The sequence below is a fragment of the Brachyhypopomus gauderio genome, chromosome 5 (assembly GCF_052324685.1).
Source record: "Brachyhypopomus gauderio isolate BG-103 chromosome 5, BGAUD_0.2, whole genome shotgun sequence".
NCBI classification, from domain to species: Eukaryota; Metazoa; Chordata; class Actinopteri; order Gymnotiformes; family Hypopomidae; genus Brachyhypopomus; species Brachyhypopomus gauderio.
In genome coordinates this window covers 21919127-21944992 of record NC_135215.1, presented here as the reverse complement: position 1 = coordinate 21944992, position 25866 = coordinate 21919127, and the positions used below count along the sequence as shown (strand labels likewise).

General features: G+C 40.5%; 1 protein-coding gene across 2 annotated transcripts in view; it reads right to left on the bottom strand.

The window, feature by feature from the left end:
• Window positions 1-24663, bottom strand: part of pwp1 (PWP1 homolog, endonuclein) — a 34877-nt gene extending 10214 nt beyond the window's left edge. Inside the window, exons 1-9 of one of the 2 annotated variants that reach the window (XM_077006499.1) lie at window positions 24576-24663; window positions 23514-23572; window positions 22521-22672; window positions 22272-22357; window positions 21525-21621; window positions 21326-21436; window positions 11092-11213; window positions 2188-2252; window positions 2004-2100 (exon numbers count right to left, since the gene is read on the bottom strand). In XM_077006499.1, coding sequence (XP_076862614.1) covers window positions 2004-2100; window positions 2188-2252; window positions 11092-11213; window positions 21326-21436; window positions 21525-21621; window positions 22272-22357; window positions 22521-22647 — 705 coding nt within the window. In that variant the 5' untranslated portion in view covers window positions 22648-22672; window positions 23514-23572; window positions 24576-24663. Of the gene's footprint in view, window positions 1-2003; window positions 2101-2187; window positions 2253-11091; window positions 11214-21325; window positions 21437-21524; window positions 21622-22271; window positions 22358-22520; window positions 22673-23513; window positions 23573-23682; window positions 24046-24575 lie in introns of those variants that run through there. The other variant, XM_077006498.1, reaches the window with a different exon arrangement.
• Between the last annotated feature and the right edge of the window lie 1203 nt (window positions 24664-25866).

Sequence of the window (25866 nt, the reverse complement as noted above, 5' to 3'; positions counted from 1 at the left end):
AGTGCTGGAATTTAGGCTAAGTAGCCTACTTGAAAATGCTTGAAATTGTAACTACTTCGTTTCACAACAAATATCTGTCTGACTGATCAGTTCTCTTTACGTTAACAAATACGAGCCTCTTGTAATTCCAGGACGAAACATGAGAGAACGTGAAGACGTTAAGATTGGGCGTTTTGAAAATAAACCACCATTAAATAATGTGAATAAAAAAGCGAATTATATCGAATCATTTCGACTATATGTATAAATATTTAACTTTTAAGTTTAAAGTTCTGGGAAATATTTAGTGCAATAGTGCACTTTAACAGTGTAAGGAACTGCGTGACACAGAGCAGGGAGGCGGACACAAACGCTGAGGAGAGCAAGATTTATTGAATGGAACTCCAAAGGTAGTGTCGTAATACCGGGCAGGGGTCATAACGGGTAGGCAGTCCGAACATGAAATATAAACGGGCATGGTGGCACAAAGAACAAAACAAGGCACGAACATGAAATATAAACGGGCATGGTGGCACAAAGAACAAAAGGCAGGGGAAACAAAGACTAGGCTGAACGTACTTACGATGAAGACGAAACAGAAACAGTTAAATCCACTAGAGCACGAACGAGGCAATAGAATAAACAGGTAAGTAGCACAAAATAACCGATACCGACATGGGAGACACGGGGACTATAAATACATTGAACTAGACTAGAAACAGGCAGGGGTTGCCAGGTCCTACAAAAATTACCCGCACAAAATCAGTGTAAAACCCGCCCTTCAGCAGCATAAACTAGCCCAAAGTGTTTAAAATGGAGACAAATTAAGTATTATATCGCGATCGATTCTTTGTCTTGACTTGTAACCCCCGTGGTGGCCCAACCGCACCCCGCGACCCCAGAATTTTTACCCGCGGCAGGATTTTCAAACAAGCCCAATTTGGCGTGAAAACCGCAAACCTGGCAACTATGGAAACAGGTGAAGACAATAACGTAGCCCTACGTGACAGTGTCACGTGTGTTGTTTACAATGTTTGCACATGGAAAATTGCAATATCATTCATTTAAATCTGCTTAAAAAGAAAGCTTTGTAGCCCCATTTTTTTGTGTGTTTTTGGATGGAAGATCGTGATAAAAAATCGAAATCGTGATTTTATGAAAAAAATCGTGATACTATTTTTTTCCCATATCGCCCACCCCTACCCCCCAGTTCTCTTGTATTATGTTAACAAATACCAGGCTACCAGGCTTAACTCGCTAGATAGCCAAAGAGATGCTGCCGTTAAATACGGTCGAAAGAAAACATTCATAAACATGCTGCAAAGATTTGACAACCAGTATGAACTGCCAAAGAAAACGTACATCTCCCAAACCTTATATAATGAAGTGAAATATGGCATTCTGAAGGAGATTAAAGACATCTCATTTTACTCTGCCACTAAAGATATGTAGTCAAACTCAAATATGACTCCATACATGAGCTTTACAATACATTACATTACTGCAAACTGATGTAACTATTATTATGCTACTATATTATTATTGTGTCACATTGTCTTAAAACTCCTTTGGGGAGCCCAGAAGCAAGAAAAAATTATATGTCACTTTAAAATGACAATATTATCATTTATCGCAATAATTTCTGGGACAATATATCGTTCTGAAAATTTTGTTATCGTGACAGGCCTACTTATAATCTAACTCCAACTGTTTACATTAAGCTTTTGTCTTTCAACTGAATGTTCTCTGTAATAGATATTAGTACTCAAGCCTACAAACCATTAATAATAATAATTATAAACACAGATCAAAGAAATTCCCCATGTGTTTAATGGACTTTCCCCTAAAATGCTAAGAAAAAGAGACAAGCAACTTTTTTCCACCAGAAGCCCTTGAATATAGCGTAACAGTTGATGATGAACTAAAGTTAGTTTCTTTTTCCCTCCTGTAACTTTAACAGAAAATAAATAAATAAATAGATAAATGTTTAATGGCAAGAGGTCTATATGGCTGTGTATACAAACCTTATCTGTGTGCAGTCTTAGTGTTGTTGCTGGCTTGACATGCTCCAAATCCCAAAGAATTACAGTCTCATCTGCCGAAGCACTGCCCAAAACATTCCTAAAGGGAAACAAATACAGTTAATGGAATCATCATGGGGAGTATTAGAAACTGCTCATGTTTAGAAAAGGCCCAAAAATGACTCACCTGACCAGCTTATTCCATGATAGATCCAAAACAGCATCAGTATGACCCTCTGTAGGCTCTGCAGCCTAACAAATAATGGACATAATTACCGTATTTTCCGGACGACAGTCATGGCCAAAAGTTTTGAGAATGATACAAATATAAATTTTTACAAAGTCTACTGCTTCAATTTTTTTAATGGCAATTTGCATATACTCCAGAATGTTAGAGAGTGATTAGCTTAACAGCAGTTAATTGCAAAGTCAATATTTGCCTAGAAAATGAACTTTATCTCCCAAAACACATTTCAACTTCATTGCAACCCTGCCTTAAAAGGACCAGCTAACATTGTTTCAGTGATTGCTCCATTAACACAGGTGTGGGTGTTGATGAGGACAGGGCTGGAGATCAATCCGTCATGATTAAGTAAGAATGACACCACTGGACACTTTAAAAGGAGGCTGGTGCTTGGCATCATTGTTTCTCTTCTGTTAACCATGGTTATCTCTAAAGAAACACATGAAGTCATCATTGCACTGCACGAAAATGGCCTAACAGGGAAGAGTATCGCAGCTAGAAAGATTGCACCTCAGTCAACAATCTATCACATCATCAAGAACTTCAAGGAGAGAGGTTCCATTGTTGCAAAAAAAAGCTCCAGGGCGCCAAAGAAAGACCAGCAAGCGCCAGGACCATACTGCAGAAGCACCCGGGCCCAGCTCACAAATCGCATTATTAAACATATTAAACATTGCGATAAATTCAAAATTTCCTATCCCATCTACATGCCTACCGAGTTTTAGCCGTCTACATGCAGCCGATCAAGAGATATCCGGCTCACCAATGAGCCGACTGAGACCAGCTGGTGCCTTAGAAGTGATTGATAGCTGTTCTAACCAATAGTTTACTTCAAGCTGAAACGAACCAGCCCTCACTTGCCATGATTGGTGAAGTTTCTTTGAAATCCCAGCTCCGGAACTGTGGCTAATGATTTCCGTTGTGGTTTTGTTAACCTACTAGCCTAAGCTAACCTAAGCTAAGCTCCCCAGAACACACGCAAATGACTCTGTTCAGCGAAACTGTAATAGTCGTAGATTATTTTGTTAGTTGGTATTTTGATCGCGGATACTTTTGAACATCACAGAAAATAAAAGGATTACTTTTGATGGAATATATGTCCAGTTTTCGGGTACCGCACCGAACCAGGAAGTAAGCCTAAACCACCGCTACGACGCAATACGACGGACTCGTGAGTAAAAATGAACAATTTTCGTACTAAATATATAATCTAATACTAAACTAGGCCTGTGTTGAAAAAATCGATTTTCCGATTCTGAATCGATTCGCATATGATGATCTGATTATCGATTCGTACGTCCAAAGATCGATTTTTTTAGTGAACTTTTACCCCGTCCACTAGAGGGCAGAACGTAGAAAGGGCTTCGGTATTTTAACGATGCAAACATGGCAACACTCGAGGAGATTAGCCTTTGGGTAATTTTACGGTCACGGCAGAAAAAACGACGACAGCGATCCCTTCGTAGGTGGTATGTAAGGCCGTTAAATCAAAGACGTTGTGAGAATGGCGAGTTTGTGTCGTTGCATATCGTTGTGTCCATCTTGATGCTGGTTAGCGGCTACACTGCCCCTAGCGGTTTTGTGTGTATTGCACCTCGCATACGCGTCGTGTTAACTTTTGGAGGACGTGCAAGACCTACGCGCCAAACCGACGCAGGATACGCGAAGCAGCCATGATGCGTACGCGAACGCGTAGTTAACAGCAAGTATGTTTCCAGCTTTAGTGTCCCAGTAGGAGCCCACTGTTGCAGATATAGACACCTCAAAGATGTCCTCTGTTTATTGTCCTGGATTACCTTTCTTGAAGGTAGATTTATGATGACCCTTTTCACCAGTCTTCCAGCCATCAGTAACTACCAACTACCAGTAACTATTTGCTGATTAATATCAATATAATACTAGTTTTAACATGTTGCTTCTGTACACAGTCAGGAAACAGTTCAAATACATTTTTAATAACACTAAACCCCGAATTGGATCGAATCGATTAAATCGGATTAAATCGAAAAAAATCGATTCTTAATCTTCAGAATCGGATCGATTCTTGGAATTTGAATCAATACCCAGCCCTATACTAAACATTAGATTATAAACAGTATTAGAGCATTTAAGTACTGTAGTACTCAGTATCGTGTAGGATGCTAGCGTAGTTGGCTACGTTAGCTTAGCTTAGCCTGTCGGACTATCTTGGACATAAATATCATAACATTTATAATATAACAAAATTACTTCGTTGGAATATTCTGGTCTTTCTGTAAGACGTCCAACGTTGTTGTTTGTAGTAGCTCCTCAGTTTCGTGTAAGGAATTAGTTAGCATGTTAGCTTAGTTGGCTAAGGGTGTGTACCGGGTGTGTCATATTTGGACATGGGTGTGGTGAGCTTGACATACCTTGGAACAAAGCTGAATAACTTTTCAATACTTGCATGGAATTGCTCTATTTTTTCTATGTTATCAGACAAGACCCTAGCGAATTATATTTTATATTCTAGAACCTGGATTGAATAACTGAATATACATACTGGTAAAGTTCAAGTTCTTTTTTTTTGTTCTTCTGTAAATGAAGCTCTCAAATAAAACCAAAATTATGGAAATATAATTTCCTCACTATAATTATAATCCACTTCATTTTATTCTCTTAAATCTAATCTGTTTTTGTTGTTTTGTTGAGACTCAACTCATACCAATTAATATTGTTATATTAAAATTGATAAACTTTCCTTTGATAATAATGGTGCCTCAATTTATTTTAAATTGCTAGTTTATATGTGCTATATTGCCAAAAGTATTCGCTCACCCATTCAAATGATCGGAAACAGGTGTTCCAATTACTTCCATGGCCACAGGGGTGTACAATTAAGCACCAAGGTATGCAGATGGTCTTTTTTACAAACATTTGTGAAAAACTGGTCACTCTCAGGAGATCAGTGAATTCCAGCGTGGAACTGTGGTAGGATGCCACCTGTGCAACAAATCCAGTCATGAAATTTAAATGTAAATGTGTTATTTTTTGTCAATTGTGATTTTTCACCGCAATCGCTACACTGTAAAAAATCTTTGTTTGCTTATGTTCTGTGAATATAAAAATTGATGTGGGCAAAGCATGAAACATAAAAATAGTTACTCCAAAAACAAAAAACGAGTTGTGCCATCAACTGCTGCATTTTTACCATTCAACTTAATATTTTGTGTTCAGTGAATGAGCATTATGGTTCTCAGTCAACATGTCAAGTCCAAAGTAAAAAACTGTGTTGGGCGAGCAATAGTGGTAGTGGTGAAACTAATGCGAATGCTCAAGAGAGACGATTTTCTTGGCGCCTTCTGCACCAAAACTAAAATGAAGACCCAGCGTTTCACCATTTATCTAGAGGACTTCAAACGTTCACTGAGTGAAGTTAATGTGGATCTTTACTAAGCTAACACAGCTAACTTGGTGGTGTTTGTTGAGTTTGAATTTTGAACTAGGTCGTATTTTAACATATTTTCCAAACGTATAGTTATCAAAACTAGAGCTAAGCCAACAAGTTGTTTTTCAGTGTTTAACTTTGCTATGAGTTTAGTAATGTTAGTGTTAATACTGTTGTGGTTGGCAAGAACAAGCTACCGATTAACGGTTAATTAACCGGCACGCGTTAACTACCTCACGTCGGCAAACTGTTAGCATGTGGACTAACGTTAGCTACCTAGCTAGCTAGAACTGCGTAGTAATTAAGCATTTGCTGAAGCCCAATCGATTTCTAATTAAGTACTTTTTTAGAAACTTTTTCCAACCACATACAGCTCCGCGGTCAGTTCTCCCGTTTCCCTGGATGTGTGTTGTATGCGTGTTAGTGTCCCCCCTCCCTTAGAACCAGTGTGTTTTTGCCGTTAGCGTATTGCTAATAAATTAGCATTGAGCTAACGTTAGTGTCATGGCTCATTCTTGTCCTCCTGACTCGACGTTTCATTTTTTATTACATTTATAAAGCAGCTCTCATATGCCTGTTTAGTAATATTTTGTTTACTTTTGACATGCAAATAAAATGCACAATTACTTAATTATATTCTGTATATTTTTAATTTACTTCATAAAGCATAAAATGTATAGTTCAGACAACTTGGATACTAATGAATAATTACCTGAACTAAACAATTGTAGCTGGAACAACATAAAACATTTTGTTGGACTCACTAGGTGTATTTGGTTAATATATAACATTTTGTTGGCTCAACTTATTTTCTTTAATTAGACTGAATTCTGTAGTTGTCAGCAGAACTTAAAATTTGCAATTTGCAGAGCTTAAATTAGACCAACTAAACAAATTAGGTGCAACGGGTCACTAAGATTTTTTTAGTTGGTGAGACTTGAAATTTTTTACAGTGTAACCCTAACCGCTTTTTACCTATCTGTGCAGAACACACACACACACACACACACACACACACACACACACACACTAGTGGTAACTAGGGGGCTGTGGATCACACGTGCCCAGAGCGGTGGGCAGCCCTAGCCCGGCGCCCGGGGAGCAGTTGGGATTAGGTGCCTTGCTCAAGGGCACCTCAGTCATGGCCTCAGGTCTGGGAATCGAACCCACGATCCTCCGGTCACAAGACCAGTTCCCTACCACCAGGCCATGACTGCACCTTTCTTCGCTCCTGAATATTCCTCAGTCAAATGTCAGTGGTATTATAAGAAAATGGAAGTGTTTGGGAACAACAGCAACTCAGCCACGACATGGTAGGCCACAAAAACTGACAGAGCGGGGTCAGCGGATGCTGGAGTGCAAAGAGGTCAACAACTTTCTGCAGTCAATCACTACAGACACCCAAACTTCATGTGACCTTCAGATTAGCTCAAGAACAGTGCGCAGAGAGCTTCATTCAATGGATTTCCGTGGTCGAACTGCTGCATCCAAGCAATACATTAACAAGTGCAATGCAAAGCATTGCATGCAGTGGTGTAAAGCACACCACCACTGGACTCTAGAGCAGTAGAGGCGTGTTCTCTGGAGTGACAAATCACACTTCTCCATCTGGCAATTTGATGAACGAGTCTGGGTTAGGGGGTTGCCAGGAGAACAGTACTTGTCTGACTGCATTGTGCCAAGTGTAAAGTTTTGTGGAGGGGGGATTATGGTGTGAGGTTGTTTTTCAGGAGCTGGGGTTAGCCCCTTAGTTCCAGTGAAAGGAACTCCGAATGCTTCAGCATAACAAGACATTTTGGTATTCCATGGTCCCAACTTTGTGAAGAGTTTGTAACTGGCCCCTTGCTCGTCCACCATGACTGTGCGCCAAGTACACAAAGCAAGGTCCATAAAGACATGGATGGCCTAGTCTGGTGTGGATGAACTTGACTGGCCCCTGCACAGAGTCCTGACCTCAACCTGATAGAACACTTTTGGGATGAATGAGAGCAGAGACTGAGAGCCAGGCCTTTTCATCCAACATCAGTATGTGACCTCACAAATGCTTCTGGAAGAATAGTCAAAAATCTCCATAAACACACTCCTAAACCTTGAGACAACCTTCCCATAAGAGTTGAAGTTGCTCTAGTGGACCAACGTCATACTGAACCTTATGGATTAGGAATGGGATGTCACTTAAGCTCATATGTCAGTCAAGGAAGGTAAGCAAATACTTTTAACAATATTGTGTAGATGCCCATACTGCTACAACTTTTATGATTTAGATGAAGAATGCATTGCATTTTAAAACTGTCTGTCATTATATTTTAAAATGAGATTATTTCAGTGTTAGGACAATATACACTGCTCAAAAAAATAAAGGGAACACTTAAACAACACAATATAACTCCAAGTCAACCACACTTCTGTGAAACCAACCTGTTCAGTTAGGAAGCAACACGGATTGTGAATCAATTTCACCTGCTGTTGTGCAAATGGAATAGACAACAGGTAGAAATGAGAGGCAATTAGCAAGACCCCCCCTATAAAGGAGTGGTTCTGCAGGTGGGGACCACAGACCACTTCTCAGTACCTAGGCTTTCTGGCTGATGTTTTGGTCACTTTTGAATGTTGGTGGTCCTTTCACACTCATGGTAGCATGAGACGGACTCTATAACCCACACAAGTGGCTCAGGTAGTGCAGCTAATCCAGGATGGCACATCAATGCGAGCTGTGGCAAGAAAGTTTGCTGTGTCTGACAGCGTAGTGTCCAGAGGCTGGAGGCGCTACCAGGAGACAGGCCAGTACACCAGGAGACGTGGAGGAGGCCATAGGAGGGCAACAACTAAGCAGCAGGACCGCTATCTCCGCCTTTGTGCAAGAAGGAACTGAAGGAGCACTGCCAGAGCCCTACAAAATGACCTCCAGCAGGGCACAAATGTGCATGTGTCTGCACAAACGGTTAGAAACCAACTCCATGAGGATGGTATGAGGGCACGACGTCCACAGATGGGGGTTGTGCTCACAGCCCAACACCGTGCAGGACGCTTGGAATTTGCCAGAGAACACCAGGATTGGCAAATTCACCACTGGCGCCTTGTGCTCTTCACAGATGAAAGCAGGTTCACACTGAGCACATGTGACAGACATGACAGAGTCTGGAGACGCCGTGGAGAGCAATCTGCTGCCTGCAACATCCTACAGCATGACCGGTTTGGCAGTGGGTCAGTAATGGTGTGGGGTGGCATTTCTTTGGAGGGCCGCACAGCCCTCCATGTGCTCACCAGAGGTAGCCTGACTGCCATTAGGTACTGAGATGAAATCCTCAGACCCCTTGAGACCATATGCCGGTGCGGTTGGCCCTGGGTTCCCAGGCATGAAAATGGGTCAGGGGTTAAAAAGGTGAGAAGACTGGGGGGCGGGGCATGTGACGTCATGGGGATACGGCGACGGGGCGTTGACATGTGACGTCATGGGTATACTGCGACGGGGGGGGGGGGGGGTTGGGGGTGGCTGCTGGTGTACGGATACAGCGACAGGTGATGCCAAATATTACGGAGCTCGTAAGGTGACGTCATGTAAAAAATATAATAACGCGTGGCCACGACTTACTAACGCATGCGAACGACTTACTAACGCGTGCGAACAAGATAATTAAGTATTACTTTATATAAAGCCAGGTTTACCTTCCTTGGGCAGTCAGTTAGCGAAAATCCCTGGGATCTGCTTGCTTTGCTGTGAAAAAATAAACTTTGTTGCCGCGTGTGAAAGGCGACGTTAGTATCTCGTTCCCACGCGTTAATAAGTCGTGGCCACGCGTTATTTATTTATTTTTTACATGATGTCACCTTACGGGCTCCGTAAAATATAGTAAAATCCATTAAAAAAAATTTTTGACCGTCATGTCAATGGATTCAATGTAAACGCAATCCGTAAACGCAAGAAGCCGCTTTCGCCATTCCGGATGGCTCAGTCAAAACCATTACGTCTTAATGAATCAATACATACATCAGCGGCGAAAATTATTGTAAAAATACCAGGTTTACGTGTTTTTATTTTCTAACATGAGCTAAAGCACAGGGTAGACTCAAACGACAAGAGTTTACAACTTCATCTTCAACCTTTTCAGCCCTGGTGCGAATGTGATCCTCACACGTCCCTGGATTCACCAGTTACAACTACAGACACACTAGAAAAAAATCTTGTTTCTTATTTTATGTCACCGTTAACTACACGGGGTTGACGCGAACTTAAATAGGTAGATAGATGGGCCTATTATCACAAGAGCTTGGGTTAGATCTGACCGTGTTCAACGCTGTAGCGAACGGCAGTAACTTTGTTTTACCGCAAAATATGAAAACGATTGAAACCATTAATAACCCAATTAAATCCACCCAATTAAAAATGTACGATCTGGTAAATGTAGTGGTAAATGTACGATCTGGTAAATGTTGTGGTAAATGTACGATCTGGTAAATGTAGTGGTAAATGTACGATCTGGTAAATGTAGTGGTAAATGTACGCTCTTCTGACTTGTCCCCGGTGTAGCACTAGGTCCTGCTTCTCGTCCCGCTTAGCAGTAAATGAATAACATGAATGAAGAACGTTGGTAAGATTGAAACGCTATTTGGCCTCTATGAAGGTTCTGGGCGGAAACTGCTGGCCACTGTCATTGAAATAGCCAATTTCGGAAGTTCTCTGTTTGCTAATTAAGTCAATATGATAATTAAAATATAATCTCCCGACCCCCCCCCCACAAAAAACTCATCGGATATACACGATTCACGTTGGTCACCCTTTTCAACTTCAAAACGGCGAATTTCGCCGAAAGGTGACAGATTTTCATGCCTGGTTCCTCCTAATGCAGGACAATGCTAGACCTCATGTGGCTGGAGTGTGTCAGTAGTTCCTGCAAGATGAAGGCATTGAAGCTATGGACTGGCCCGCCCCTTCCCCAGACCTGAATCCGATTGAGCACATTTGGGACATCATGTGTCGCTCCATCCACCAACGTCACGTTGCACCACATACTGTCCAGGAGTTGGCGGATGCTTTAGTCCAGGTCTGGGAGGAGATCCCTCAGGAGACCATCCGCCACCTCATCAGGAGCATGCCCAGGCGTTGTAGGGAGGTCATACAGGCACGTAGAGGCCACACACAATACTGAGCCTCATTTTGACTTGTTTTAAGGACATTACATCAAAGTTGGATCAGCCTGTAGTGTGTTTTTCCACTTTAATTTTGTGTGTGGCTCCAAATTCAGGCCTCCATTGGTTAATAAATTTGATTGCCATTGATGATTTTTGTGTGTCAGCACATTCAACTTTGTACCGAACAAAGTATTCAATGAAAATATTTCATTCATTCAGATCTAGGATGTGTTATTTGAGTGTTATTTTTTTGAGCAGTGTAAATTAAACCATAAGCAAATGAGAGACACAAACGCAAACTTGGACCATACCTTGCGTTTTTTCTTCTTGGCTTTCTTGCAGCCAAGTGAGAAAACAGGCTCTAGGCAGTCCACTATGTCCAGGTCCCAAACATCAATGACCGGAGTCATGTTTCCTATTGCTGCACAATTCCCTGTGAGAAAGAACATAGTGGCAAAACGTAGTAATCCCTTGTCTATTAAATTTGAATACCTCCAATGTACACTAATGTAAAAAAAAATGAACTTGCCCACCACAGAGCTTAAAATACAGAGGAAAAAAACATGAAAATATGTTCATTAACAGTTTTTATAATATTGCACTAGAAAATTCAATCAGTGTTGCATAAAGAGCATTAAAGGTAACATGAAACATAATAAACATGACAATGTACACTGATGGCAAACACAAATGGATGTTATGGGATATTAACCACATGTGGCATTATACAAGCACTGTATTTTAAACAATTTTGAGAGAGGACAATAGAACAATCCTCAATAGAACAACCCTCAATAGAACGTAATTAATTTCTAAAATAAAAATGAGACACAGCCCCTGGTTTTGTCACAAACTAGCCGAGCTTCTACATAAAAAAAATGCCGCTTGGCGCAAGGCACGCATATCCAAGGCTCCTGCTGACTACTTAGCTTTTAAAAGACTCAGGAATAAGGCTACACAAGAAGTTTGCAAAGCTAAAATTGATTATTTTAAAGAAGAGTTCTCCCCCAGTGGCCGTGATCCAAAAAAATTCTGGAAACAGTACGTGCCCTCGAAAACAAGCAACCTGTCCAGCTTCCTCAGTCACTCAGTGTAAATGGTCTCATTATTTCTGACAAAGTGCGAATGGTTAACAGTATAAACCAACATTTTATAAATCCTGGTCTTTTCTCTGATGCTGCCAAGTTTTCTTGCAGCCTAAGTACAGGTGCTGGTCAACGAATTAGAATAATCTGAAATAGTGCAAACGTGAAATTCTTTGAATGCATTTTTTGTGCAGAAAGCAAATCAGGTGTTCACCGCACCTGTCCTACTCGTTAGACTAATCACAGAACTCGTTACCTGTAAAAAAATTTGCTCAGCTGAGCTTTCCAAAAGGCCCATTTAGGCCATTTAACTGTGACACTGTTGTTTTATTGAATTAGAATAATGGAGAAACCGTTTCATTGAATTAGAATAATTTTTATTATAATTACAATCATCACTTTCTCAGTATTTTGTGGCTGCCCCCTTGGCTTGTATGACTGCCTGAAGTCTCCTCGGCATCAATTTGACCAGCTTGTCGCAAGTTTCCGCACTCACAGCTTCCCAGGCAGTGGCGATGTTCTGCTTCAGTTGGTCCAGCGTAGTAGGCTTTCTGTCGCAAATTTTCCGCTTGACGATGGCCCAAAGGTTTTCAATGACATTGAGGTCAGGCGAGTTGGCCGGCCATGCCAAAACTTCAAGCTGTTTTTTAGTGAACCAATCTTTGGTCGACTTTGCCGCATGAGCCGGTGCAAGATCCTGTTGAAATATGAAGTCTTCTTCGCCGAACTGTTCCTCAACAGTCGGAATCAGGAACGTTTCCAGAACATCTTGATATACGGCAGCATTTAATTCCATCTTGTTAAGGTGTATGAACCCTGCAAACATGACTTGGTTAATTGCGCTGAAGCGCGGTGCGCGCGAAGTTTTTACAAATTTCGAGAGGTGTACGACAGCGCGCGAGCCGCTCGTCAGCCGCTGCGTCGAAAATGACGTAATCGCGGTGGTTTCGCCCATGCGCGAGCGGCTTGCAATTAACCAAGTCATGTTTGCAGGGTTCATACACCGTAACAAGATGGAATTAAATCATTTGTACGCCACTTTCAAGGTCCATTTCTATATATCCCAGCACATTAAACTTAAATAAGTAAAATATTTATACATATACTCGAAATGATTCGAAATAATTCGCTTTTTTATCACATAATTTAATGGTTGTTTATTTTCAAAACGCCCAATCTTAACGTCTTCACGTTCTCTCATGTTTCGTCCTGGAATTACAAGAGGCTCGTATTTGTTAACGTAAAGAGAACTGTTCAGTCAGACAGATATTTGTTGTGAAATGAAGCAGTTACAATTTCAAGCATTTTCAAGTACTTTAGCCTAAATTTCAGCACTTGTCAAACTTGGAACACAAAGTAACATTAAATTGGTCAGGTAAATGTTCCTTCCCCTGTTTTTGAGGAGTGTTTCTTTATACCAGTGTTTCTCAACCTTTTTTCAGTTGTGGCACTCTTTATATGCATGCAAAATTTTAAGGCACCCCAGTTTACAATGCGTTAAAAACACAGGCTTTGGGGGGTGGGGGGGTGGAGACGTAAGTTGTTGACGGGGGGGGGGGGGGGGGGGGGGTGAACGTAAAATGGACACAAATTAAGTATTATATCGCAATCTATCGATCGCGGGTGGTTGGCGCCAAAGCGAACTAGTAACTCATTGAATCATAGATATGGATCAGATAAATAAACAAGATTTTTTTTTCGGATGTGAGATATCGGAAGTGTGCCGTGAGAGCGTGTGAAAACGGTCAAATGCGTGTGTCTCATGCTCAATGCGTGAGCGTTGGCAACCCTGAAAACATACTCTCTGCAACCATCTCCCGGTCAACATAACACAAAAAAGTGATTATTAAGACAGAGAGCAGATAAATGTGACTTACAGTCGGAAACCTGCGTAATCACGTGCTGACCTTGGTCATATGCAGGTCATATGCACGCTCGGAGCGTGAGACTCACGCATATTTAGCGATTTCACACTCTCTCACGCCACACATGGAATTTCTCACGCTTGAATATTATTATTATTAATTTATTTTTTAAATAATCTAATCGCCGCACACCGCAGCATATTCAGCCAATCCATCGGTTGTATATTATAACAGGTTGAACCAATCAGAATATAGATTGCGCTGTTTCTTGGTAGACTATAGCCAGCCCGCTCCCCAACCACACACACACACACACACTCACACACACACACACACACACACACACACACACAGCCGCTACACTAACCATCGCGACAGATTCCAATCCCCCCCGCCTGAAAAAAAAAAAGCTCACGCCCACCAAACTTGAGAGATCTGGTCATATGAAATACATTTTAATGATTTTTAAAGCGTATAATAACTTCAATTTTTAAAACTATAGTTTTTTATTTCACATCAGAATATTTTGACGGCACCCCCGATGAAGACAGACGGCACCCCAGGGTGCCGCGGCACCCCGGTTGAGAAACGCTGCTTTATACTAACACATATATCGTTTCGGACAATACTGCAACGGTCCCGCCGTTCGCGGAGGTTCACGCGCTACGGTCACTCGCGAAAGTATAAACCAGAATTGAAGGCGGCATCAGGGAACATGGTTTTAAACAATGAGTCAATTCCTTCGTTGGATCTGTATGACTGGTGACTCTTAACTGTTTTTAGCGCCCATATTACCTAAGCCTTCAAAGTATTGGTAGAGCCGCATAGCCTACAGCGTGAATGCGACGTTGAGCAGAGCTCGACTGAATGGTTCTCTTGTTGGGCAAAACGTAGATATTGCAGGCTGCTGCTGACGAGCCTCGCTGGTATCTGTGACAGCTCTGAGCCACCAAGAATATGTCGGGTCTTCCAACCATTTCTGGCTAAGTTTGCCTTTCCCCATGTCTCCGAACAGACGTACATACAGCCCGCATGAAATTATGATCCCGCCAGTCCAACAACTACCGGTGCTCGTTAAGCCCGGAATACTTGCGAGCAATATTTAAGTTCAACACACCGCTAACGGAATTATTCATCCCTAAATTTAGCTCCGCAAATTTAAGACATTGTGGTTGAAAATTTAAGACAAAATAAGACTTTTCAAGGCCTTATTTGACAAAAATGAAATTTAATACCATTTAAGACTTTTTAAGGACCCGCGGCCACCCTGCGGTTCTTTACGCAATAGGTCTATCTCCAGAGACCGTAACCCAGTGGTTCCCAAAGTGGGGGGCGCGGCCCCCTAGGTGGGGCGCGGAGCTATTGCAGGGGGGGGCGCAGAGCTTGAAAGTAAAACGTGCACATGTGTCAATATTAGGGATGCACCGATTCAGATATTAATATCTGAAAAAATTCTAGATTGGGTATCGGGGACAATGTGACTGATCCATAAAAACAGATCTATTCAGTCGAATTCTATGCTTGTATTGCTTGCTTTTCGGAGTTAGTTCAACCTTAATACTCGCGCTGGTGGTATTCCACTTAGTCCATTTATTTGCTGGTTGACCAAAATAAACCTAGGCAAAAATATTCTCATCTACTAAAGGGGGGCACGGCAGAAAAAGTTTGGGAACCACTGCCGTAACCAATACACTACAAAAAAGCTTTTTTAGTATACAACAGTTTTTTTTCTACAGTTACAGATTAACATAAATAAAACCAAGTTCATGTGGTTTAGTAAGAAGCAATCTGCTTCTCTACCAGGCCTAAACATAACTTGTGAGGGCACGAAAATATGCCAGGTCACGGAATATAAATACCTAGGCATTTGGTTAGATAGCACTCTATCATTTGCCACACATTAGGTCTAAAATTGGTCTCCTTTACAGAATGCGTTCTTGTTTAACCCGCTCAGCCAAAGTGACATTAGAGCAAATGACTATCCTGCCCATGTTTGATTATGGTGATATCATATACAAATCTACTATCAAAAATCTTCTTCAAAAACTAGATGTTCTTTATCACTCTGCTATTCGATTTGCCATAAATGCACCTTTTAAAACTCATCATTGTTCCCTTTATACATCTTTAAATTGGCCATCATTACACATCCATCGTACCACTCACTGGTATAAGTTTATTTATAAGACCCTCCTTGGTGTGTCACCTGCCTATCTATGTAACTTATTAAAATTGTCATCCACTACTTATAATACTCGTTTGGCTCAACTCATTACACTGGAAATCCCTAAAACAAACACAGTATTTGGTTCATCGTCATTTCAGTCTGCGGCTGCCAGAGACTGAAACTCCCTGCAAAAAACGTTACAGATTACTACTTTTATATCCATGTCCACTTTTATTAAGGTTGTTGCGAATGTTCTTACTGAATGTTGTAACTGTAGTGTCTAGATATCTTATAATGTTTTATAGTGTTGTCTGTGTTGTAAGTTCTTCAAGAGGCTGTGCCTCTTGCCAGGCTGCCATTGCAAATAAGAAGTTGTTCCTAATGATTTGCCTGGTTAAATAAAGGTAAAAAAAATAAAAAATAAAAATTAATTTTTCAGACATTTCCTTTGCCATCTACATCATTGTTATTTGCCTCACTTGTTGCTCAAACTTTGGAAAATGTGTTATCATATTTTATGTATTTTACTCTATTCTTAGACCAGTTTTTTATGCAGGAAATGCCAAGTTTAATTCTTTAAAGTGGATCATTTGCTATGCTTAGGCTTCATGACAACACAAATGTTTTAGGAATGGTCTACAAATATATACCTAAATTCGCTGACTGAATGAAATGGCTGTTGAAAAGTCAATAGTTTTTACACTGGACTAACATGCTCAAGATCCAGTATCCACTTAAACGACATTTCATCTTCATAGTACTGCTCATCTTCATCCCATGCTCAAACATGCAGAAACTCACCCAGTTTAATCACTGGAATTCCCTCTTTACTGATCTCCCTTCAAAGTCAACTCCCTTCAACATCCATTATTTAATTGACTTTACCTCAAAAATTTGTTTTTGGTAGTCTGGTGTTGTCCATACATACTTTAAAGTTTATTGCTGACCACTTATTACCGTGTGGACATTTTTTAACTGTACACCAACCTTGAGCTCTGGTAAGTTCCTTTATAATGATACATTATTATTTTTACTAGTACTACTACTACAATTACTACAACAAATCAATTAACCTGAATTTAGGGGGGTACGATATATATCGTCTACGATAATATCTTAATTGCCGCATTATCGATGTGCAAGATGGCGTTATCGAGTATGCTACAGACCGGGGGGGCGGCGCCTCGGCTGCTGCGCGTGCGCATTGAGAGTGTCCATACTGTGCGCTAGCATAAATGCCTAATGCTAAACATGAGTGAAGACACTGCGCCAGCCTCGTAATCTACCACCTTAGATTTAATTCCTAGGCGAGGATCATCTTCATTCGCGTGGAGATGGTTTGGATTTGAAAAGACTGACATTGGTCAAAAGACACCAATTTGCAAACTTTGTAAGAAAGCGGTTGCTGTAAAAGAAAGCTCGACAACTAAACGGTTCCATCATCTCCGAACAAACCACCGCAAAGATTATGAGGAATATGAAAAGCTGCAGGAGCCCGCTGTCATAGACAAACCTAAAACAAAATAATGTGTCTGGTAAAACACACACACAGCAATCATTAACAGAGGCATTTAATAAAAAAGTGCCTTACAACAAAAAAGGCAGCCGGTGGCAAGAGATAACAGACGCGGTCACATATTATATCGCAAAAGACATGGTGCCTATTCAAGTAGTAGATGGCTTTAAACAACTTTTAAACACTATAGATTCAAGATATAAACTGCCTGGCCGAAAATATTTCAGTCAAACCGCTTTGCCCAAACTGTATGAGCTCCGAACGGTGGTCGGAGCTTTTTCCAACAGCTGGAAAAAAAAGAAAAAACTTGCTGATGCACAAGAGCAGCTGAAGCTCCCTGAGCATAAACTCATCACAGAATCACCAACAAGATGGGGCTCAAGACAGCGCATGATAGAGAGATTCCTTGAACAGGAAAAGGCCATTCGTCATGTGTTGGCTGAAGACAAAAAGCACAGACACCTTGTCCCAACATGGCAGGATGTGGAGGTGCTGGAAGCGGTCAGCAAAGCACTTGGGCCTGTTCTAGAGTTCACAGATGCTCTTTCAGGTGAGAAACTTGTAACAGTTTCCTACCTAAAACCTGTGCTGGCTTTGTTTAACACTGAAGTCCTGAATATAAAATCTGATGACACAGACCTAACCAAAAAAAATCAAACAAACTATCCTTGAGTACCTTAACACAAAATACACAGAGGACTGTGTGGACGAACTGTTGAGTCTGGCATCAACACTTGACCCCCGGTTCAAAAATCGCTACAATGATGATGACACAATCAAAGTCATTGTGACAACAGCTACAGCAGAACTACAGGCTATAGCAACAGAGGAAGACAGCCCTACCCAAGGTCTCTCAACTGCTTCAGCTCAGGCATCAGCAGCAAAAGTTGGAGGAGATGATGACACAGGAGAGCCAGCAAAGAAGACCCAAAAGTGTGTGTATATATATATATATATATATATATATATATATATATATATATATATATATATATATATATATATAAAGGCTTTAAACAAATTTTTAAATAATGCAAAATATCGTCTATTATCGTTATCCACAAAATTACAGAAAATATCGAGATATCATTTTCTGGCAATATCGCACACCCCTACCTGAATTCAATTAAAATTCTCCAAACCTGAATGTGCTTTACTATCTCTGGCTAACCATTTTTTTTGTCTGTGCATCAGTGTTTCTCCAGGCACAAAGGCAGATATTTAAAACATTTTAAGTAGGGATGCACCGAAAATTCGGCCACCGAAAATTTTCGAAATACTTTCATCACCGAAACAACACGGCCGAAACGATGTGTTGTGATGACGCAAGCAAAAATCGCCACCTGCACGTGCTTATTTGGATTTTTAAAAAGTTTCAAAAGCAAAAAAGTTTCAGTGATGCAGAAAGCAAAAAAGTTTCAGTGATGGCGCCAAGGCAAAGGACATTACACCAAAAATTATGGAACTCGTTGCCTTAGACGATCAGCCGTTCTCTGTCGTAGAGGATGTGGGATTTCGTAGGCTAATAGAGCACATTGAGCCCCGTTACGTTTTGCCGAGCAGACGACATTTCTCAGAAGCGTGTTTACCTGAGCTGTTTAATGTTGTTGCAACTCACGTCACGTTTTTATGAGAGAATTTATATTTATCTTTCAGGCCAGTCAGTTATAATAAAATTTTACTCGTATAAAATACATATATTTATCCTCTCAGATAAAAACGGTCTGCAAACGAGTTAAATTTAATTAGTGGTCGTCCGTTGTCAGCGTTATCGCCGTTAACGGCCCACCACTAATTTTATTTTATGTCAGTGCTAAATAAATATTTTCAAATCAAATTTTGTAGTTGATTTTTTCTTTGAATAGCAATGCCTTGATTTTAGTGAGGTTAGCCATAAATCCAATGTTACTAATAATTGGCATAATGTATTTCGGTGTTTCGGTTTTCGGCCTTGGTTTCCTCATTTTCGGTTTTTGGTTTCGGCTAAGAATTTTCATTTCGGTGCATCCCTAATTTTAAGGGTCATTCCAGGATTTTGGTACATTTCAGGGGTGGTAACTTCTGAAAATTTGATCTTCAATTTGATCATTTTAAATCATATATTTATAATCTACAGGTTACAAACTATCAAAAAGTTTGATTCGTCAATTTCAGATATGGAAGAAGTTTTTTCTTTATTAGATTGGTGTGCAGTAAATTGGTATGCAGTAACAGGGTTGCGACTAACAGGGTTGCAAATTTAGGCTAAGTTGTGGTCTACCCCAGGAACAAATGCTCACTGTAAAATTTAGCTATGTATACAAGATCAAGGACAAATATGGTTATATAAGTATATAAAGTAAATTTTGACTCTACTCAATATTAGTCTTACAATATGAGGAACAGGGTTGCATTCACTGAGTGACACACACAACTTGGACAAACATATTTGGAAAAAAAACTTGAAAATTGTTAGAGCACATACCATTTTCTTGCCATGTGGGCAGGAAATGTCCTTGTGATGCAAATTCCTTTGTGCTAGTACACAAATATTTTTAACCCTTTCTCTGCCAGATAAAATTCCTTATGGTAACAGGGTTGCGCGCATGTTGTGGGACACAACTTAATAGTGTAAAAACTTTGACATGCAATACAATGTAGACCAAATAAGTTGTTTTCATAAGTAAAGGAGATGCATTTCAACAATATACAAGAGGAAGTAATTTATTTAGAGCTTATTTTAATTGTTAAATTTGGCAAAGGAGTTGGTCACCCAATGTGTGGGACAAGAGAAAATGGCCATTTTTTGAGGTGGTTCAAAGGTATTCTGTCTTTTGAATAATATCTAAGGCGCTTATTTTTCCACCAAATTTTACAGTTTGTCTTATAACAAGTACAATGTTTAAAAAAAATAGTCATTTAGATATTTTGGATATGTACATTTGAAATTTAAGTGGTGGGACAGGAAATGTACCAAAATCCTGGAATGACCCTTAAACAAGTTAAGAAAGGTGATAGGGCGATTACCTAGGGAAGGAACTTGGTTAAGGTAATATTTGGACAAAATTTTTAACTCTCCCTACATCGGAAATTATATCACACTGAAATGGATTGTTCATATCCAGAGACTGTTTTCAGACAAAATTTCAAATTATGATTCATCACTGCTACTGCAATTTAGTCCAAGACTAAAACTTAATCCATCTCCAAGATATCTGGCACTAACTTTTGATACACACAGATTATCAAATCAAAATTTATTTATACAGTGAGTCCCTGCTTAACGATGGGGTTAGAGACTGAAAAGTCCGTCGTAAAGCAGTTTTCGTCGTTAAACGTGACCCTACATTTAGATACGATTTGATCGTAAATACAGTATAGAAAAAAGAAACAATGTTCTCGTGCGTGCGTACAGTGTGAGAAAGAGCGATCGCGTGCCGAGATGGGCTGCGGTGGAGGCTGCGCTGCCTCAACTTATTGTACACAACACTCCACAACACTCTACTGTGCTGCCACTGCTCCTCCGCGCACCACGCAAAATAAAATAAAAAAGTCGGTCGTAACTCCGGTCCGTCGTTAACCAGACCCGTTGTTAAGCAGGGACTCACTGTATAGCGCTTTTTACAAGAGTTGTCACAAAGCAGCTTTACAAGTGTGAGTCCACGCCCCCAGTGAGCAACCCAAGGGCAACAGTGGCAAAACAGTGGAAAAACTCCCTAAGAGCATGAGGAAGAAACCTTGAGAGGAACCAAGACTCAGGGGGAGAACCCATCCTCCTCTGGCCGATGCCGGCCACCATAACAACAATTACTGAGATTATCCATTATCCAAGTTCAATTTATGCTCTGGAATTAACCAATTGGGGACAAAATTAATAAAATGTATTGCCTAACATGGGCAATCTACCATTTATAAAAAGGTTTGACAGTGTACCTGCTCTTTCATCAGGGTTGGGATCGAAGTTCAGCCACTCAACACTCAGAGGATAAGCAGGAAGTAGGATGTCATGGTGAACATACAGAGAGTCTTCCTCAGAGTTGTAAACTAAGTACAGAGACACAATTGAAGTCAGAAAGCAAGTATTGGAAGACAATGGATTTCCCATTAAATATGAACTGTACAAGTGTCTGACCATAAATCTCCAGGTTGCAGCAGTCTTTGTCAGCCTTCCCAGCCAGAATGAGATTGTCAGTGGGCTTAATCTGGAAATCCCCTCTCTCATACTGATCCTAAAATTAGGTTCAAAGCACACTGGTTAGCTAACACAGCACTAAATGAATCCACTTAGCTTTTAAGGCTGAAAATCTGTTGGGATGGAAAGGATTTGCCACAACGGATTCTGGATCACAAAATAACAGATTGAAAATATTGTCCTTTTGGAGCCTTTTAACCAGTTTTTCATCTCAGTGTTATTTAAACCCCAGTAAATCATAGGTATAAATAACAGATTAACAAAATCTAAATAGCTAAGCATCTAAATTGGATTACAACAAATTCTGAAAACTTTAATAAAAACTACATGTAGTATAAACCAAACAAGGAAGTGTTTAATTTGCACTTAGGATCATCTACAGCACTTGCATTTCTATTATTCCTTAGAATAATGCCTGATATTTAAAACATAACCAATGTGGAAACAATGACATTGTAGTTTGTGCTTACCCAAATCACATTTACATCAGTCTAATCTAAATTTTACATTCACAATGCATACAACAATGCCTTTGACAGTAACCAAATTCCACTACTTTCAATTATCAACATTAAAAATGGTTGCTCACATACAGTTCAAGATGACAACTTCACTATGAATTTCAAATGCATTGTCTCGTCTCACTACATCTATGAATGCAAACCTGCATGTATATGTTAGGCTTACTGTGTCTTTAATGGTAATGTAAGGATCTTCATCATTACTGCCAAATACAGACAGGCCTGCCAAACTGTCCCCAAGGTTAGATGTCCCTAAGAAAAAAAGTGAACAGAGTATACTATCTGATGTAGCATGAGCACATACTGTAGAATAAAGTATTGCCAAATTTCTTAATTGTTTTATACATTGCATTACAACATTGCATTTTTAAAAGATTTTATACAACTGCATTACAAAATAACTGCAATAACTTACCTGTGTCCTGCTCATCATATTTGTCGAGGTCATACTCAGCAAGTTCATCATCTTCATGATTTGCTTCATTGTCACAGTTAATTTCTGAAGACAGTAAAGTTTCTGTCTCTTCATGCTCATTAAACATGCTCTCATCCTCCTCATTACTTTGGCTGCACAACACAGACACAATTTGAGTCATGATTTAAGCCCAGATTTCCTGATAGCACCAATGGAATTCCAAATGATCTTATTAAATGACTAATAAATGTACATTTTGCAAATACAAAGTGTTTGGTTTATCTTTAGTAAGGATGCTTCATCAAGATTTTGCACTAAACATGGCAACATTCACCTTATTCACACAGTTCAATTCAGATTTTTGATCAGATATGAATGACCACATTATTGCAAGTGACATTGACCCGTATCTTACTAATGTCAACATAACTGTGCAAAACAGCACATATGTATACATTGATACCCTGCACAAGTTTTCTGCAGCAACACCAACCGAAACTGTTATATTTGATGACTAAAAGCATTAAAATGGTCAAACAGCATAGCTAATATAGGGACAACATAGCAAATATATGCATTGCATTTTGTTCTGGAGGATGGCAAACAGTTTGTCAGCTGTAGCCTACATGATCTGATCTAGAAGGTGGGGAAAAGCCAGCCCAACTTTGCAGCTACTGTAAACAAAATTCCAATTTGCCCATTTTTATTCAAGCGGCAACTTCCGTGAGCAGAAAGTGATCCCTGGTGTAGATAGATCTAGAGGACGGCAAATTGGTATATAACCATGAATTGTACACTTGTGTGTATACTTACAAGGCAGATGTTTATAAAAGCAGATACTCTTACTAGGTAATGCACTTTTATCCATTACCATTGCTTGTAATTCTGAGACATCGTGTTTTGGCTTTGACAAACATAGCTAGCTAGGTAGCTAACTAGGTAACAAATGTTAACAGCAACAGTGCGACAGAGTCAAAATAAACCCCTATTTACCCTATTTCCTCCTTCGCCTCGGCTATAATACGCTGGAGCTCCTCTTTGCTCAATTCCACCTGAGGAACAAAAAATGAGCAACATAACCTATAATGACCAAACATCAAACGGACTAAGTCTAAGAATAAATGCAAATGATCTAACCTATATAGCTTAAGTAGCTACATACTTTATCCGGTATTTCCTTTGAAACCCCCCTCTTGACCCATCCAACACAAGTAATTTGAGAGCTCATTATCACAAACTAATATACTTGTTTAGTATTATTATGCTGAAGTAAGTATTATTCCTGTTTGTAGTCCGTCAAAACAATTTCAAATCATTGACAATGTTGCGTGGGTAATAATATGTCTAGCTTCTAAAAAACATGCGGATTGTCAGAGGTCCTTCGAGAGTTTGTCTCGATATGATGACGTATCCATGATGCCAAAAGAAAATTCGTGGCTACGCCAAATGAGTACGTGATAGTATTTTCGGATATACAGTATGCATTAAACAGTAAGCGAAAAGTACCCGGGTGGCTTACTGAATCGCACGCTATTGTTAAGTATGCGATTGCGGCACACTGGCCTATCCCATAATTCAACTGGAGCAGAGAAAAAATGGCAGAAGGTAGTGAGTCAGCTGTTTACAAATATAAGCTACAACAGGGTATATGTAGAAATACTGAAGTTCATTTCAATACCTTTGTAAGACTTTTTTTTTTGTCCTCTTTGGAGGACAACTTTGTTTTTATGTACAGTTCAAATGACAATTATAACAATTATAACAATATGCAAAGTGATAATTATTGGGGTTAGGTGGACCAAGAAAAGAGGGGGAGAGAAAGAATAAAAAGGGAAAAGACAGAAGGGCAGGGGGAAAAAAAATAAAAATAATAATAATTATTATTATTATATATAAAGAAAAAGAAAAAAACCCAACCAGCTCGAATGACCACAGCAAAGTAAAGCAGAAAGTGTACCAAAGACATTTAGCACAAATGATGTGATGTATGTGTGTGTGTGTGTTTATGTGTAACCTAGTTGTGCAACATAGGATAAGTGTACGGAATGTACTTACCAGCAAGGGTAGAAAGCTGCGACAACATTCCCCCAGAGGCTAGAGGTAGGCAGAGAAAGACCCGGGAATCCCACCCGCCCTCTGCCCCCCCAGGAGCGGTGGAGTCCCAGGGCAGCACTTCCCAGTGACCCTCGCATGCCCGCCCCCACAGGCGGGAGAGTGAGAACCCCGGACAGCGCCCCCATAGCCAAGGAGTGCAGGTCCAGGGGAACCAGAGGAAACAGAGCCCCCCCCGGAAAACCACCCACCACCCGGCATGGCCCCCCTCCCACCGAGGAGCCCCGAGCCGCCCCGGACCACAACCGCCCAGGGGAGCGGACCAACCGCCCCCACGCCGGAGCACCAGGCCGGGCCCCCGGAACCCCAAGGCGCCCCCCTCCGGAGCGGAGCAGTAACCACAGGGGAGCAGCCGGGAGCGGACCGGGCCCGACCAGCCCCCGACCCAGAACCAGCCGTCCTCGCTCATACACTCAAACTCTTATATGCATTTGCCCCAATACACCAACACAACCCCTTATATACACCCCTACCATGCACACACCCACACCCATCCCCATACACATACACATACACATACACACACGCGCCCCCAAACTCACCTTCACATGTAGACCCTCACACATATACACCTACACGCACATGCACATTCATCCCAACATGACTTCCTCCACACATCTGACCACACCCATATACACTCTTGTGCACATGGGCCTATCCCCAAATGTGCCCATGCTATATGTGTGATGTGTTTGCATCTATAGCCAATTCACTGACGTCTCCTAGGATGCACAGTCTGGGGGAAGTTGGGATATAGCATTTAAGCCACATGGACAAGTCTACACATATTTTCCGCCAGAATTCCTGGACAGGCCTACAGTCCCATATAGCATGCATATAGTGATCAATTACATTGCCTGTAGAGTGGGTGCATATGTTTGACTGTGCTAGGCCCATTTGGAACATCCTTTGTCCTGTATAATGTGTTCTATGAAGGACTTTGTATTGTATAAGTTGTAAGTTGGGGCTTTTACTTATTTTGAAAATATTTGTACATATGTCTGTCCAAAAATGTTGATCTGGATTAATAGATAGATCTCGTTCCCATTTGGCTATTGGAAGGGAGATTGAATCATCAAATTTTAACAATAATTTATACAGTTTTGATAATAATTTAGGAGTATCTAGATTAAAAAATTCAGTTACCCATGCTGATATTTCTAAATTCAGTTGATTGCGGTTAAATCTCTGTTGAATGATGGATTTTAATTGTTGATATTCAAGAAATCTACTG